Genomic DNA, 18,877 nt, shown 5'->3' with positions numbered 1-18,877 from the left:
ATTAGGATACATTTCAAACCTACATAGATTTGTTTTTATTGACAGTGGTATAGCATAAATCCCACCATTGTATACTGAGCCAGACATTAATGATGGTACACAATAACTCCCATCATTATATACTTAGCCAGATATCGACGATGGTAGAGCATAACTCACATCACTTTATACAGAGTCAGACATTAACAGTGATACAGCATGACTCCAATCACTATATACTGAGCCAGGAATTGATGGCGGTACACCATAACTCTCATCACTTTATAGTAAGTCGGGTACTGATTGTGGTACACCTTAACTCCCATCACTTTGCACTGAGCCAGTGTACCCGCCAATGGCGGGCACCAGCTCCCACGCCGCTGCCGTTCTCACTGCTGCTTTGTCGACTGCTTTGCTGTCTGTGTACAGACGCGCGCACGCCCCCCCTCTTTGTGGATTCCTGAATGGAGAAGGCGGGGAACGCGTGTCAACGACATTACGCACGGAGGCGAGGCGACCCCTGGTGGTAGCTTTAAAAAACAGCACTATCACTTAACGGAGCTCTGTTGTGTTGCTGCTTATCCCTATTGAGTCCTGTTGCTGAACCTTGGCTTTTGTATACCGTTTATGCTGATTTCTCCGTTCCTGACCCCTTGGCTTTTGAATACCATTTATGCTGATTTCTCCGTTCCTGAACCCTTGGCTATTAAATACCGTTTACGCTGTTTTCTCCAATCCTGGCCTTTGGCTATTTATTTCTGGACTTGCTGTGTTACTACCATCTGCCCTCACCGCTGTGAAGTATCCTGCATACCAGGTTCCACACCCCGAACCCAGACAGCCAGGGACTGATGGTGATACACCATAACTCCAATCAAACTCTCACACAGTTACTCTTGCTTTCTCACAATGTCTCCCTACCTTAACCACATCTCCTTTCCTTTAGCTCCTTTTCTATTGTCTTTGTCCATCCAGATGAATAAGGGTGGTGGGGGCGTGGCTGGCTCTGATGGCACCCCCCAGATGAATGGCACACTGGGCTGACCATTCCTTCCTGAGTGACCACTCGACCCTCTTGGACTTTTGGTTCATACCTGAGTGCTCAACGGGTCAGTCAGCCCCTGTTTGTTAAGCACGGTCATAAGTTTAATGATGAGAAATGATGAGAGTTAATGTGAACAAAAGGAAATATATTACACAAAATGATAAGATCTTTAGATGTGATTAATCCACCCATTATTGCTTGCTGGATATACTATTTACCACTTGTCTCACTGCTACAGTTACATAATATATTTGTTAAAAAAAGGTGGTAATGTAAAACGTTATACACTACTCATTAGCATTTAACAAATTCATAGCTTTGGGCCACTGATTTAGAATTATCAATGTTCATATAAACCGGAATAAATTTTGATAATAATTTTCTTAAAGGGGATACGTTTAAAAATGTTTTAATTACGATCACTTTGTTCCACATGACTGATTTATAAAAAGAAACTGAAAGTTGCTTTTAAAAGTTTTATTCTCTTTAATTTTAATATTGTTTTGAGCTCATTTTTTTGCTCTTTAAACTCTATAGACTGAGTAAAAACCTAGATCTTTCTTTTCCAACTGACGCTGTCTGACACAATTTACTCAAATGTATGTCCAAAGTAGCACAGCGGTCCATAGATATATGTCTAAATGGACACTAACTTTTAGGAACAGTATGAACAGCTGCTGTTGGTGAGAGTAAAGGAAGAGATGCAAAACAGGACGCCTCCTGTATTGCCTTAAAATTTCAATCATTCATTCCTGATTACAGAAACCTGAACTCTGATAATGTTGCTGGAACTATAGCTCCCAATATTTGTTCTTAGGAACCCATCCATAAGTTCTCACATTACAGCTACTGATTGTACATATTCCACTAATTTAGAATAAAATATTTGCTAGCTCTTTGTCTTGGTTCATATGAAACCGCAAAGCATTCACTGGTTACCTGAACCTTTGCAAATGAGCATCTTATACTTAACATAACAGAGTCTCCAGGTTATAGACTTGTTTATCTTGAATGTGTTACATACACAGTTGTACAGGGATGTATAGGGTACATACATCATTTCCCAATAGCTATTTTTTTAATCCTAAAGAAAGCAATCAAAAATGTTTGGAATACCCCAGTGGAAAGCTTGAATTGGCCTTAGGAAAATGATTAATACATTTAAACTGTAACTGCAAAACAGTAGTACAAATTTATTAGCTTTTTGAAAATAGCAATAACAACCCTCACAGGAAATCCTAAGCAAAGGGGATGGCATTTGTGATAGAAGATGGAGATGCAGATGGAGCTGCGAAGGCTGGTGAGGCACTGAGGGAATTGCAGGAGGGCCAGAAATAATGTACCCAGTCAATGTACCACAAATATGGAAGATGATATCTGCCAAACATAAACAAAATTCTCACAGAAAGACATCTGTCCATTTATTACAATTTTTTTGGCAGCTTGCCTTCTAAAAACAGAAGTTCCTTTTATAAATACATATTGGAAAGAAATGACTGTTGCCATGAGCAGTGTTGATATTTTACCCTGCCCGACAGCATTATTGTACATGCTTATGGTGTAAGTGTGCTATGAATAGCTCAGTTTTAAAGTATATGTTGCATTTAGAAACAAGAATTCATATGAAACCCTTTAATGAAATGAATCCTGCAATGTGCACATGCACACATTAACCCTAGCTGCTTTTTTTTTCTTTTTGTACCCTTGTGACGAGGCTGTTCTAACATTTTTGAGGTACTCATGTTTAGCTTTAATTTTCTTGGCCACAATTTCTATTTTAAAAAAAATATGGTAATGGAAACATTGAAAAAGCATCTTTTATTTTATATTAAAAATCTTTTACTCATCTACAAAAGCTAATACAAAAACCTGATGAGTCATAAATAATATTTGTCTTAATTTTAGAAATATACAATATTTTTCCACCACTAGTCTTGGTCAAAGTTTGTGGTAGTATATTTTTGTTTTTCTTTTTCACACACATTGTACTTTAGGTATGTATATACGGCTTCTGATATATGTCACTGCCAAAAACACTACAAAATCTATGTGTTTGTCGGGTTGTTTGGGGCTAAAAGGCCACATTTGAAAGGTGTGAATTTCGAGTTTTGCATTTTTACATATGGTCAGTATGCACCCATGTCCTATTTGGGGCATCTTTGAACCTGGACAATTCAATTTACCCCTGTAAATTTGTCAATAGTCACCCGATAGGTATTTTAAATATGCTAATATTTTATGCCAGGATTTTTGAGAAGATACGCTAATTTTAGGACTTGCTCATAAAAATGAAGTTTTTAATGTATTATATATATATATATATATATATACACACACACATTCACTGCCAGTTTATTAGGTACACCTTGCTAGTACCGGGTTGGACCCCCTTTTGCCTTCATTCTTCGTGGCATACTTCCTACAAGGTGCTGGAAACATTTCACAGAGATTTAGGTTTATATGGACATAATGGCATCACGTAGTTGCTGCAGATTTTAGGGCTGTACATCCATGATGCGAATCTCCCGTTCCACCACATCCCAAAGGTGCTCTTTTGGATTGAGATCTGGTGACTGTGGAGGCCATTGGAGTACAGTGAACTCATTGTCATGTTCAAGAAACCAGTTTGAGATGATGATAGCTTTGTGGCATGGTGCATTATCCTGCTGGAAGTAGCCATCAGGAGGTGGGTACACTGTGGTCATAAAGGGATGGATATGGTCAGCAACAATACTCAGGTAGGCTGTCGCGTTTAAACGATGCTCAGTTGCTACTAACGATGCTAGTTGCTACTACACCACCAGCCTAAATCGTTGATACAAGGCAGGATGGATCCATGCTTTTGTGTTGTTTATGCCAAAGTTCGACCCTGCCATCTGAATGTCCAGTCTTCCCAGTAGATCAGCAGTTTCTGAAATGCTTAGACCAGCCAGTCTGGCACCAACAACCATGCCATGTTCAAAGTCACTTAAATTCCCTTTCTTTCCCATTCTGATGCTTGGTTTTAGAGGACTGCATTAGTAGGCGGGTCCCGCCAAAACACTTGCATGTGTGGGCGGTCTTGCTGGTGTTGCGGACGGGAGCGGGCGGTCAGGCACTGTACCTGCGGGTCCCTGTAATCCTGCGCAGTCCCGCAAGGCTGCCTTCTCGCTGCTCCCTTACAGTGCCTCCTCTCTTGCTCCGCCCAGGAACAAAACGGAGCCACGTGATGTGACGTCACTTCCCGTGACTCTGCCTAGTTCTTGGGCGAAGCAAGAGAAGAGACGCTGTGAGGGAGCAACTCGAGGGCAGTCTTGCGGGACTGCACGGGAAATCTGCAGTTCAGGTAAGGAGGTGGGCGTGATTGGCCACAAATGAGGCGGGAGCGGGCGTGATTGGCCACAAATGTGGCGGGAGCGGGCGGGAGTGGAACACCCACATTGCGGGAGCAGGCGGGATTGGGCAAAAAATCAGCGGGAGCAGGATTAAAAAAACAGTCCCACGCAGGGCTCTACTTGGTTTGAACTTCAGCAAGCTGTCTTGACCATGCCTAAATGCATTGAGTTGCTGCCATGTGATTTGGTGATTAACAAGCAATTGAACAGGTGTACCTAATAACAAGCAATTGAACAGGTGTACCTAATAAAGTGGCCAGTGAGTGGCTGTAACATTTTGCTTGAACTGGATGGTTCCCCTGATGGTAACATCACTGTAGATGTAAATTATTCTTATATGTTACGTCATTCTTATTTATTTTTTAATTTTTTTTATTTTATTACATATTTTACTACTCACACTGTGACTAGTAAGCAGGGCTCCATTGTAAAGTACCTGCATTCAACCTGCAGGGGGAGCTCAGAATTCTTAGGTGGGTCTGAAGACTCTTGGGGTCTCAGAGTGGGCCTCTCCATCTTGTGAGAGACAACATCTCCCCCTATGGTGCTTGTGGTCACTCTCCGGACCGGGGTTGCAGAATAGCTCGATATTGAGGCATTTCATCAATGCTGTTTGAGCTAGGAGGCAATCGTTAAAGCAAGTGTTCACAGCCACATTGTATATGGCGCACATGGAAGCATCCGTGGAGGGACAACCCAGGGTCCCTACAGCAGTTTTCGGTATTACTAAATGCCTCGACATCGGGGCATTACAGCCAGTGGTATAACCAGCTTTACGGGGCAGAACATTTTTTTATGCCTCCACCCAATGTAACCACTCCCCGACATGATAGATATCAAGTGTTTAAATTTTGCTAAAATGCCCCGTCTGATTGTGAACACACAACCCCTTAACACACAGTCAATGTAACATAACTGTTCTGCTATATATGTTTGTTTTTCTCTACATAACACTAAATAACTAAAATAGATCAGCAATAGGTGTCTCTGACCTGTATCTCAATTTAGGTTATTCTGGCCCAATAGGTGTCAGATGTCTTTATGAAACTTGTTTCATGCACATGTACAGAATCATCCAGGAAGGGGACTTTCCCAAACTGTTGCCAGTTCATGTAAACGGTAATCTAAATGCTACAGCATACAAACACATGGTTCGACTAGGTTGGTGTGGAGGACCTTGAGTCGATTCCACAGAGCCCTGACATGAAAAACACTGCACCTTTGGGATGAACCGATACGCAGAACCAGGTCTTCTCGTCCAACATCAGTGCCTGACCTCACACAAGCTATTGCTGGATGAATGGGTACAAATTCCCACAGAAACACTCCAAATTCTTTTGGGAAGCCTTCTCAGAAGAGAAGAGTATGATTTGAATAAAAAAGAGGCCAAGGAGTTCTTATCCTTATTAATGACAAAGCCCGTACATGTACGGGCTCAAAATGCATTGTTTTCAATGGGTTTAGGGACTGCCCATTGTCCTTAAAGGGTATCTGATTATGGCAAGAATAATAAATAAAATAAAAAAACTTGTGTCTACTGCCATCTCAAAATAATCGTTTATCTTGCCAGAGTTTATACCTAATAGAGAACTTGGCACATTTCTTGTCTGCCAAAGGCTCAATTGAGCCTTTCAACCTCAACTTCATTATCTCTGGCATAATACAAAATAGTAAACCTACCAAATCTATTTTCATGCTATGACGAAAACATCAACAGAAGGAAATACATTCGAATGTTTGTATTTCATGAAAAGAATTATTCATTGTGATAGTTTTATTGCATTCAGGTTTGTACTGAAATATTTTTCACTGAAATGCTTCTAATATCTGTGATTTTACTCTGTATTCATAACAAAGCATTAGAATTGGCCCTAGGCTCAGAGGCCTAATACAAATGCAGAGTCTTTCCTACAAGCTGTGTTGAGACCCTTACCTGATGGTTTGTTGCCATAGAAACAGAAAAACTTCTTAAAAGTTTCTGTGTTGTTCTCATGCAATTAACCATTTGAAGGAAAGAAAGGAAACAACATCGCTGCTAGGGTTCATTTGCTTGACGATCAAGAAAGGGAATATAATCTTAATATAATATAAACATAGTAAAAGTGACAGATCTGCTTTTAGTCAATAAAAAATACGGATATCAAGCAATCAACCTTTGTAGGTTGAGTAATGTTTCTGCCATTCTCTGCAATTATTAAACGTTATAATAATCTCTGTCACTGATAGCAGCTTGTATTTACAGCAGAGTTTTGTAATATGGGAAAAATAGGACAGAGCCAAAATGTATTCCGGGAACTTAATTCTGAAGCCAAATTCCAATGTGTTAACGCCTTTCCCTCTGCTCGTGCAGCACGGTAGTAACTTTTGGGAAATACATCAACAATGATGGTTATTCATCATTTAAAGCCTCATGTTCATCTAATGTAAAAAGATTAACTGGGGGTAAATATAGTTCTTTGCATGTCCTGGACAGAGACAAGACAGCATTCAATGATGCAACAACCAATAGTCATACTTGGTAACTGTCAGGGTTTTTCCCCCCATTCTCAGAGGCTTGGGGTAAAGGGGCTGATTCTCAGGGTCACACAGTCTGGAGCTGACGCCTTCCTATTCTACACTGCTGTGATCATATCGAGGATTCCCAGTTGGTGTCTTTGCTACTAGTATGTTATGGTTGATATCCCTGCTTGAAAGCTGGTGACTTAATTCAGTGAATACAAACTAAAGCCTTGGCATTTAATGGTGAACCATACCCATCCGTGACAGCAGCTGGAACGTTTATAAGGGCAGTAAGCATAAGGTGGTTGAACTGGGGGATTGACGGCTGAAAGAAGTGTCAACAGTGGGGTAAAACGGTAGTGATTTGGTGGCTAGCAGCTGGTGCGTTCATTTTGGGAAAATGAGCAGGGATAAAGCTGAAGCATGGGAGACAAGAATGACTGTGCTCCATAGGTAAAGGGTTAATAACAGCCTTCCCGTTATGCCCTGCACTGGTTTTCCATTGCTCTGGTCCAGGATGCAGGTCACCGTTTTGCTGTTTGAGCGACCATATGAGAAACTATGGTAGCCATTATGAAGTTCTTATGGGTGAAGCAGGGTGTCTCTCCCCGCTCCTTCCTAAGGCAGAGGCGTTGCAACAAAGTTGTGGAAAAAAGCCAGATTCCATCCCGGGAATTCCGTGCCTTCCCCAGGCAGCGTTCAGTGCCTGCCCGTCAGAGCCTCTCCCCGCCCCTCTCCCGCCTGTGTGGACGCTCCTGTCACTGCACGCCGTTTCCTCCCTCAGCTGCTTACATATATGACTTTATATCGAGCCTGACGGTGCTTGTTTCACCTGTTCTTCCCCTGTAACTGCTTCACTCCAGGTTCTTCCAGAAACCCCCATCCCACCAGTCCCCATGTTCGCACCGGATAAACTGGGGTTCGAAATGGACTTCGGCTTCAGGAACACGGCTTCTATTGGGGACTTTAACCCCTTCAGCGCTAGCATACCGGCCACCAAAGTGGAGTTGACCGTCTCCTGCAGGTGAGAAGCTACTGGGGTTCTCCATGCTTCAGGACAACGTCAGGGCTTAATAGTGTTAAAGTATTTGGCAGTTCACAACAGATTTGGTTTAACGAGGGGCTTCTGTAGAAGGGTTGTAGAAACTTTACCCCTTTAGTAAGTGCTATTAATACACAGTGACATGTTGTAATACACAGAGGTAGTCACTCGTGCAGTGTTGGTGTATGAATTGCGAATAACTGCCCCAGGCCAGGTAGGAAGGGAGGGCTTCGCTTGCCAGTGACTTAATGGACTTTAATATGTTGGCATTCAAAGCCATGGAGATGTAGTTAGTGTGCACAGTGTTACACGCTGGCGGTTTTCTTGTTTCCTGTTGTCAGCCTTTCCATTTGTGTTATGATGTTTTACACTAAAACGTTGGGGAAATCCCCCATATTTGTGGTACTGGCTGAAATCACAATCATGTATAACTTCAATTTCCATAGGTCAGAATTCCTGCTTTTTTCACTGTCACTTTTCTGTCACACATCCACTTGGCGCCTGTCACCTTTTTTGGAACTCGTTGTTAATTGTGATTGTTGTATGCTGTGCCGCGGTGATTTATTTTAGGTTTTCACGTAGATCTGTTCATAGCAATCTCTTGCTGTTGAAGGCAGAGACAGTGTTGTGTGTTATTAGCGGTTACAGTGTATTTGTTTTATGGGTTGTTTTTATCTTTCTTGACTTAGATGCCGACATTGCTCAGTAGACGGATAACCCTATTGTTAATCAGTTTTTTGTTATTTCTTGCACAATTGATTTTAGCTGTTATGGACATGGATTGTATTGACACACTGTATTAACAATCATTTCATAGGGAAGTCTTTCAGTAGAAAACTGATTTAATGTAATATAAGCGTTGATAGTGTCATTATTACAACATAGCACTGTGTATGTATTTTAACTATATCATGGGTTCTCACATCAACCTGTTTGGTGATGCAAGTCAGGAGAAAGGACGCCAATAGAGAGCGAAACCACTTCACTGGTCAAACCGATAATCCCTTTTGGGTAGAAGATGTTCGGTGGAACTGTTCAATAAAATTAAATGATTTGAGAGTTAAGAGGTATTGCTGCTCTTTCTTCAGAGAAGAGACCTGCACTTAACCCTTTAATGCCTGGCACATTACACATTGTTAAATTATAATTTTATTTTTAATATTTTTTGACTTATCAACACTACAGGTTGAGGAAGGAAATCGGTGTCATTTCCTTCAATTCACCAACAGTTATGAGAATGCATGTGCCATGAAATTTTCTGAGCTTTGCTTATTCATCTGTCTTTTTTTTTTTTTTTTTAACCCAGCATCTTTATAGCTATAGTGGTAATGAGAATCACAAGATGTGCTATGTCAACGCAACTGAAAGCTGTGCCAATACACTGTATTGTTTGCTGCATATTCCAGTTCATGTGACTGCCATGTATTTATTTTGATTTTCTTTTACATGAAAGGGACGTGGGGGGTCAAAGTTCGAATCAAGTAAATTATGAGAAACACGCACATCTACAATATTGTGTGATTACAGTCAATATTTCATGCTTTGTTTTGTTGTTTCTTTAGCCATGATATTTCATCTTGATTTTGACTTAAATTACTCCACCAATAAAACAGGGTTCATTTCCTGGACTAGACAATTAGGAGGATTCATTTGTGATTAAGCACTAACAGATGTACTTTGTGCGTTACAATATAACAGGAGACATACAGTCAGTGGAGTCATGTAATAAATACAGTTGTTTACAGGCTTTATGATTGGGGTACAATAGGAATAACTACATTAGAAAAGGAGGCCCCTGCCCAGTCCAAATGGAGCATTGATTTGGATATTATCCAATATTGATTGCCTTTGTGTTTGTAATTTTTGGAATAGTATATATTATGGTAGACTGTTGCATGTTTACATGTATATAATTGAGGTCCTTGCACTGCAGACACACTAGTGTTCCATGAAGTTGGATGGGAATGGTGCCTAAAATCAGAGGCTTATTCTAGTGCTAAAATGAGCGTTTCATAGATAAATGTGGGAGCCATACATCATAGAATGGTGTCAATTGGGTTACAAAACAAATGTGTTTACATCATGCAGTATTTGTTACTTGTAAAAGAAAACAAAATAATACTTATGCGTGTAAACATTGAAAATATTTTAAAAGGATATTCACTTTGCTTGTAAACATGTAGCGTCCTGTTGTTCCTGACTGTACTGAACTCTGTCATTCCATTTTAAATATGAAATATCAAAACGTTCTTCAGGTAGTTACCAAACTGCAGTAACCAGAAGATGGGCCAAGTGTACAAGAAAGGCAGGATTTTACATACATTACAATATAATTCATGTAGCACCAAGACAAGTGCACATGGGACACTGGTGATCATTCAGGGATAAAAGATTGTGCAATGCCGAGTAACAGCCCAAACCGGGTGATGGGGAATTATTTGCTTAAGAAAACTACTACTTTGTATTTTGAATAATTTTCCAGATCTTTTGTAATTCTTAATTTTTCAAACTTTAATGTTACTCCGATGTGCCATGCAGTCTATCTGTAGCTACACAGTTAATTTTCTTGACTCTGCCTAGTTGAACCACTTCAGAAGTATTATTTGCAGACTCCTGATGATAGACTGAAGGTTTATTAATAGATTAAAAGCACCAGCTGCTTTTAGTAATTTGCTTAACTTGAAGGCGCTTTGTCTCCCATGGACAGTGCTACATAAAGCTCTATATTTAGTTATAACATGTTTACCAAATCAAATAGAAATTCATATTTTATTAAAAAGATTGACTACAGTTTATTTATACAGACCAGTGTTAACCTTTAACCCCTTGGCATCCTTAAGATGTACCACTATGTCCTGATACCTTTTGTCATTACAGTCAGCATTGTTGTCTCTGAGCTGGACAGAGATAGTCTAATGGCACTTACTCTATGAATGCCTGAATGGAGTTTGGGCTTTCCTTTCATGCAGCGTCAAAGTTGCAGAGCTCCTACTTCTGATAGCTCAGGGTCTGATCTGGAAAGTCTGGTTGCAGATACCTGTTTCTTTGTCATTGTGTGACATGGAGCTCAGCAAGAGAAGACATGGAAACTAAGTTTGTGTGGTATATAACGTATACATGTTCAGAAATGCCTCCCATTTGAAAAGGCCAGACATTTTACACTTTTGTTTTAGGAGTGTGGACAGAGCAGGACTTTACTAAGACTTTTGTCTAATAGCGATCATTCTTCTACCTGAAGAAAGGGACCTTTCACACTTTTATTATTGGGCCAATAGAAGTACCACCGTGTGGCCTATTGTAACTGAGTAAGGCTATTTCCGCTGTTTATATTATTGTATAATATAACAGGCAGACATGATAGGAGGAAAAGAAGACACTGAGATTTGTGTTGCTTAGGAGGTATGGTTCAGCTAGAGGGGACTTCCATGGTTGCGTAAAGCCAAACAACTGTGACAAGGCTGTTTCATCATACGTTCACATGTTAGTACGCAGTCATGTACTTATTTAGTATGCACATAATTATGACACTAATATCTGAAAAGTTGGTCCAGGGCCCAAGCACATGACTGGTATTGCACAGCAACTGTTAACCTTATCTGTAATAAACACGCACACGCAGTTCCCAGCATTACTGAACAGTCAGAGCATAGAGCAGTGTCCGATTGTAATAACAATTTTCATGCCAAATGTACCGTTCCTGGAGTTGGTGTTACTTTTTAATTATATATGTGTGTGTAATATATATTGTATGTTATATATATATATATATCACAGTAGACACGCGAAAGTATATATTACTGTGTAAATGAAACCTGCTGTGCGTATGCACACAGGTGTTTATGGGCAGACCTTGTAGAAAGTGTGGAAATGCTAACGTACTGGCTTTTAGGCACAACAAGGAAACCTGCAACTCACCAGTTTGCTTGGGCAGCGTACGCCTTTAGCATGCGCCACCTGCTGGACGCACACCGATGAATGCTGCAAAACTGTTTCTGGGTGATCTAAAAGTACAGCATGATGCTGTGAATCTAAGAGGAGGCTGCAGGCCTCTGATGTTTGGGCCGCTGACCTTTAAGTGCTGGGAGCAGTGTTCACTGCCAGTCAGGTGCTGGCAGACAGAAGTTAACAAGGAATAATGCTAAAATTGTATATGCTTTTCTTTTCATGCAGTTACCAGTCGTGCTGCCTATTCATAGTGTTAATTATATCCTATACAGGGAAATCCTAAAACATGGCTGTCACCAGACAGCATAATGTCATTGTCGCAAAAGATGCAAATGCCTTATAGTAAATGGATTTAATGCAATACATAATGCTATACCCATGCTAACAATGGGTGCCAGCAGTGCAAACCTTTTTGACATTTATGCAGATGGGCTTGTAACCCCTGCTCATAAAATCTTGTTATCCTAAAGCCAGAAGGTTCGGAAGATGACAAAACACTGACACCACCACCCCACCCCACCCCCGCCCATGCATATATTTATACGGAGATAAATGTTGGATTGTATTTGAACATGACTAAGATGATAATGTGTTAACAGACTTTGTCTATTGAAGTTACACTGAACACTGACCAGATGGTGAAGTATTTGGGAAACCTGTAATGTTGAAATATAGATTAAAGACATTAAGCGCATCTAGTCTGCCTGTAAATCGTACCTGCTGTAAAACCTCAAACAGTGCTTGGTGTTTGGTTTTGCCTTATCTTCTGGATAGCCTTTTGCCTATCCCCTTAAATGTGTGTTCCCTCGCTGTATTAACAACCTCCCACATGCTGGAAGGCTGTTCTGCTTATCCACTCGGTAACAAAATAATAAACAAAGTGGTTGCATAGGGTGCACATCTAGTAGGGGGCATCTCCATGGCATTTAATATATTGGCAGGCATGTACATGCGGTACAGTAGTGGCTGGGGTGACCAGAGATAGAGGTCTTCTAGGGAGTTAGAAACCTCGGGGGCCGTGCCTGGTAACCATGTTTCAGTTTATACTTTTGGCCTCTTGTCCCGACATTCCTCCTCCATTAAAATATACTTCCCCTGAACATCTTTATGAATTTAATTGGTTTGACCATATCATGAGCAATGCTAGGAAAAGTGGCAGTTTTGTAATGTTCATAACATTACCAACCTTTTTTCTGTTGGCATAACAACTATTTTTTTCATGCCATAAGAATAAATAAAACTTACTGATTAATATTATATCATGATAAATAAAAAATACAATGTTTTACAATGTTCCTTTGCAACTAATATCTTTCTAAAATGTGGAGCAATAAACTTTCCCTATAGGAGTTGTTTAAGAATCTGCCTTCAAACTTTGGTTACAAATTTGAAATATTCATTGTAAATCTAAAACATTATTCACAACCATGTTTTAGAACATATGGTATATGCAATATCTATTATTAAATTCTGCTTCTCTGATACCTCTACAGGAGAATATGTTTTTTAGAAGGTTTTCAGGTCTAGTATGCACACAAAGGAGAAGATGAGAGAGGGTGTTATTTAGCAGAGTAAAACATGAGGTGACATTAGACAGAAATATAAATCTTTCTGGATAGAATTGTTTGCTTTTATGGTACTCGAGTGCCTACTTTTGGGACTTTGCTGACAAAAAAAGCATATGAATGAAAATAGTTTTTATTCTGATCATGATATAATAGTTTGTTCCAGAATGATATGTGCAAGGCACACAGCTCATCTCCAGGGGTCTCCTAGTAACTGATACAGAAAATGGTCTGTTTATGAGTTACAGCTACGGCTTCATACTTGTGCAGTTCTCCCCTGATTTCTTTATAGAATAAGGATGCTGGACCGTGATCTAAGTGTGTCATCCTTTAAATAACTGCTGGAGCTGCTGCACATTCTCCAGAGACCAATAGTGCTAAATTGAACTGTTGTTATGGACAGCTGTGCAGACACAAGATCGCATTTGCCAGTTTGATGTTGAGGTCCAGCTGAGTGGCATGCCAATATGGTTGCCTCAAAGCAAAACTGGAGCTCACGCGCTACCTTTACGAATTGCAAAATGAAAAGGCATTGATGAATTTGGTTATGAGTCGGTCAGATATATATGATCTGTCAAAATATATTTTCATCAGTCGGAACATCCAGAGGGCTGTGCCATTCCTTGACCCAAAGAAAACATTACAGAATAGGTGCTATTCAATACAGCAGATAGGCTGGACGCCTTTGTGTAAGGCTAGTCCAAGATGAAAAGGGTTTTTTCAGATCATTTTGCTATTTTTTTTTTATTATTTTTTTTTTTTGCATTCCCCCAATAAAACAAATATTCTTTTCCCAGAAAAGGTATCGTTTATGTTTTACACAAGGTAACTAAATGGCTTAATCTTTACTGTATATCTTGGATTTTGTCAGCTAGTGTCTTTTATATACTTTTCTGCTGTTTTGTCTCGCCTGTGTAGGTTTTGCAAAAAGTGATATCCTATTTCTCATATGAAATACAGTCCCATTATTACTTGTTTTTTTATATACAAACGTTTGACAAACATACTGCTCAGAAAAGCCACGCATTACTGTATTTGCTCAATTATAAGATGACCCCCCAAAATCTGAACATTAATTTAGGAAAAAAGAGAGCCTGAATATAAGACGACCCTACAGGGAAAACGTTTTACTAGTAAATATTAATTCATATAAATGTTTTCCTATTTAATAAAAGCTATCATTGAGAAAAATTATTTTTTTGTTTTATATTTCATTTTATTTGCCAACCTGCCCAGTTTGCACATCTGCCCCACGCTTGCCACTCTGCCTCCCTGATATGCCTTATACCAGGGGTGTCCAAGTTTTTTCTGCAGTGGGCCACTTCATCAGAATTGTATACGTGCAAGGGCCGCACTCATTTTTCACTGTAATTTTTAGCCTTTAATAAGATATGCAGGTTAAAATAAAGTAAATGACACCAAACCTTTACTTTTCCTCTCACTGATTTCTGGGCCTAGAAAGTTGTGTGACTACAAATTCAGGATTCTGGATAAGTAAAAAGTAAAAATGAAGTAGTTCTATTTATTCTAGGGATGCACCAAAATGAAAATTCTGGGCCGAAACTGAAAATTCAGGGTTCACTTAGCGGAAGCTGAAAATGACCCCCCACCTTTAAAAACAATAAAAATATCCCACACTTTTAATAAAAGTAAATTACACACCAAAATTGTACAAAACGTTTAATAATGTTTGTGTGTGTGTGTGTATATATGTATATGTGTGTGTATAATATGTATACCGTATTTGCTCAAGATGACCCTGATTATAAGACGACCCCCCAAAATCTGAATATTAATTTAGGAAAAAAAGAAAAAGCCTGAATATAAGATGACCCTCACACACAGTGTGAGTTCTGTTTCTCATAGGTGGCATTGCATATTATGGAAAAAAGTTTTACCAGTAAATGTTAATTCATGTAAACTATGTGAACAATTGTTTGTTAATAAAAGCTATGATTGAGAAAAATATTTTTTACAACCTGCCCCCCCAGTTATGCACATCTGCCCCAGGCTTGCCACTCTGTCCCCAGAAATGCCTTAGACCCCCATATATGCCAATGTGCCCCATGATACGCCTTTTAACCCTCTATATGCCACTGTGCCCCATGATATACCTTTTGACCTTATACCAGAATTGCCTTATACCCTTATATGCCACTCTGGCATTTAGGGTGTTAAAAGGCATATTATGGGGCAGAGTGGCATATAGGGAGGTATAAGGAATTTCTGGAGGCAGAGTGGCATTAAGGGGGTTAAAAGGCATTTTGCAGAGCACTCTGCCTCCAGAAATGCCTTATGCCCCCCGTTTAACACTCCCTCCCCCTCCCTCCTCCGAACTTACCGGTGCTTACCGGTGTTTCTGAGTCCCCGGTGCTTAGTCCGGGCAGCGTGTAGAGCTCTACGCGATCCACGTAGACAACTTCCGCAAATCGCGTAGAGCTCTACACGCTGCCCAGACTAAGCACCAGGGACTCAGAAACACCGGTAAGCTGGGGGGTGGGCATACACAGGAGGATCCAGGTCCCCTGCATTGCTGCGGGGGATCTGGATCTTAGTATCATAGTCAGACCTATTTGAGGTCTGATTATAAGACGACCCCCATTATAAGACGAGGGGTATTTTTCAGAGCATTTGCTCTGGAAAAAACCTTGTCTTATAATCGAGAAAATACGGTATTATGATTGTTAACAGTAATCTCAGGCATAACCTTAGTCCAGCATGTACTGGTTGGTGGAAGTACAAGCAGTAGCGGGGGTTGTCTGCGTTCATGGAGCGGACATTCCCCGGGTGGCAGTGAAGAGAATTCCCCCGCAGCCTATCACGTTCGCCGACGCTTGGTGATAGACGTCTGGTGTAAATAACGGCAGCAGCTGAGGTTACCAGACAGGAGGATCCAGGTCACATGCAGCGCTGCGGGGGATCTGGATCTTAGTCTCATTAGAAGACGACCTCTGTTACAAGACGAGGGGTATTTTTCAGAGCATTTGCTCTGGAAAAAAACTTGTCTCATAATTGAGCAAGTACAGTAATAATGTCAATAATGTCAAGGATATAGTGGCCAACGAGCTACACTTTCAAAAGTATAAAATATTTTATTTCACTGAAACGGAGCCAGGGCAGTGCCACCAGCCCTCCCTTTTGTGCTGCAATCCATGCCTTCCTTTTTAAGGATGTGTGGTGTTGGACGGAGGTCAGCTATGAGGGCTGTGATCTGTTATCTCCCTTGTATCTGACCCCATTCAGCAATGATGCTACAGGGGGCCTGAATGCCCCAATAGCACTGTTGCCCCCACCCTTGGACCTTCTACCCTGTTTGTTTCCCCTGGCCCAGGCCAGAATACACCACAATGCAAAGGGCTAATATTGTAGCAACAAAGAAGAACTGTTGATTGCTTTCCATTCCAATTACTTCACAATTAGCTCATTGTTACAGAGAAATTATATCTTTGCTTTCACGATGAAGCATTTCAGAGAAGCCTCTACCGTTGGAGACACAGACCCCTCTCTTTCCACCCTGGTACATCAGGGATGAGGTCTTCTACCCTTTTGCTAATTGGAGTAGAGAAGCAGGATCTGGGAAATGGTCATCCTTATACAGTATTTTTCTATTCTATCAGCATAACTGGCATTATTAAAAAAAAATGGGCTGTTTATCAATTATAATGTATCTTCATTTGAACAAGCACAGATTTTAGCATTCGGTTATAAATAGCATACTTACTAATTATATATTGGATTTCTTCCTGGATCAGAAAGCTGAAACTTAATTGGGATTTTGAGCAAAAGGCATTTCCTTTTTCTAACACAATTCAAGGTAGTTCTAGAACTGTATTCTATATGTGAAAAAGAAAAATACCAAAAAGCTTCACATTGGTAAACAGATAATCTCTTGGCATTAAAATGTTGTCATGTGCAAAGAAGTGCAGCGTTCTTGTCTTTATTGCCTTATAACTTAGTGTTTTCTAATTGAGAATAAATTAGCTCATCTCAGCTACTGATGTAACACTTGAAACTTATTGCTATTCATGGATCCATATTTTTGTCTGTGTTTTGTATGAACAGAACTTATATATGGTACTATGCATAATCTGGTGTTTAGATTTTTTCTAATAAGTGTATTAAAAATATAAATGTGTATTCCTCTGTACTGTATCTCTATTTGCCTATATCTGATTGCTGATGTCTGTGATTTGCTTGGCCGTGGAAACCTGTTTCATGAAGCTCCTGAAGTGAGCGATGATTAACAAAAGCTGGTAGTAGAATTAGTGCATGGGAAGAGTTAAAATACCAGCATTTGAAATACCCTGAGGTGTCTAGTTTTCAAACATATACTTATTGGGTTAAATTAGACTGACCAGCTTCAAAGGTATCCCAAACATAGCACATGGGAGCAGAATGGCCAGTTTTGGAAAAAAATGGATTTGAAATAGCAATATGCTACTTGTATTTATTGCCCTATCGCTTGCAATGTACACTTTGTACATTCCCACATTTTTATCATGCACCCATAGTATAGACTAGTAATGCCCTGATTTTTTTATGTAGTTCAAGAAACAGGCTGTATAGCTTGCCGTCATTGTTCTTTTTCTGGAAGAATGTAGCATTTGCCACCGTCTGATCTGCTAATGCTAACAATGACAATGCTAAAGTAATTAAGCAATCAGCATCTGTCAGTCCTCGTTTCTGTTCTGACATTTTCATAGGCTTCACCATCAGATCTTGTCATTCCAGTGTTTTCACTGTTGCATAACATGTCATCCTCATAAATGTTATCCAACAAATGTATGTGAATTTAATAGTCTTCTGTTTTTACAAGCTGCCATGGTTGCTATGATAAAAAAAAAAAACTGCAGTAGAAGCTGCAGCGCATATAACTGGAATTACCCAAAACAAGACACTTTGATAATCTCTATGGTGTTAGTTTAATAGTTTACTGTAAAATATATCAAAAATGTCTTCCGTCTACATTAAATATATTTATGATTTGTTAAAAAAAAAATGGCTGTTGAACAGTATGGCTAAGCCTGCTGTCTTATTATAAGACAATATAAGTCCTTTAAAATGAGCTGTGTTGGTGAATTCAGGACTTTGGTGCCCAAAATGCAATGCGGATGCTGAAAACTGATTACCCGAAATAAATGTATCTCTGGTATCCCCAGGGCTTGATTTAATTACTTGAGATAAACCTTATCACTGGTTTGTTGCTGAAAAAAAACATTCCTCTGCAACCTGTGGGAGAACTGGTATTCAATTACCAGAAATCAGTTTACTTCAAGTAATTAAATTAAAACTGTTACTTTCCCACATCAGTTAGAGTGAGCTTTACAAGGAAAGTAACGGCGAGTTTTATTTTAGTTGGCTTCACCCTACAATATTGCCTTATATCAGGTGATGTTTTCAGTTTTCAAATGCTGTTTTCTGGCCTTAG

At 39.8% G+C, this 18,877-nt stretch overlaps 1 protein-coding gene across 1 annotated transcript in view; it reads left to right on the top strand.

Moving 5' to 3' along the window:
• The first annotated feature begins 7,679 nt into the window (after positions 1-7,679).
• The window catches only part of CPNE8 (copine 8), a 96,887-nt gene continuing 85,689 nt past the window's right edge, over positions 7,680-18,877 (top strand). The window contains exon 1 of the mRNA XM_053461829.1: positions 7,680-7,921. Within this exon, the coding sequence (XP_053317804.1) occupies positions 7,794-7,921 (128 nt within the window). The 5' untranslated portion in view covers positions 7,680-7,793. The remainder of the gene's footprint in view (positions 7,922-18,877) is intronic.

This window comes from Spea bombifrons, chromosome 4 (assembly GCF_027358695.1).
Source record: "Spea bombifrons isolate aSpeBom1 chromosome 4, aSpeBom1.2.pri, whole genome shotgun sequence".
NCBI classification, from domain to species: Eukaryota; Metazoa; Chordata; class Amphibia; order Anura; family Pelobatidae; genus Spea; species Spea bombifrons.
Note: the sequence above shows the minus strand (reverse complement) of the source record. Positions and strands in the feature narration are given on the sequence as shown.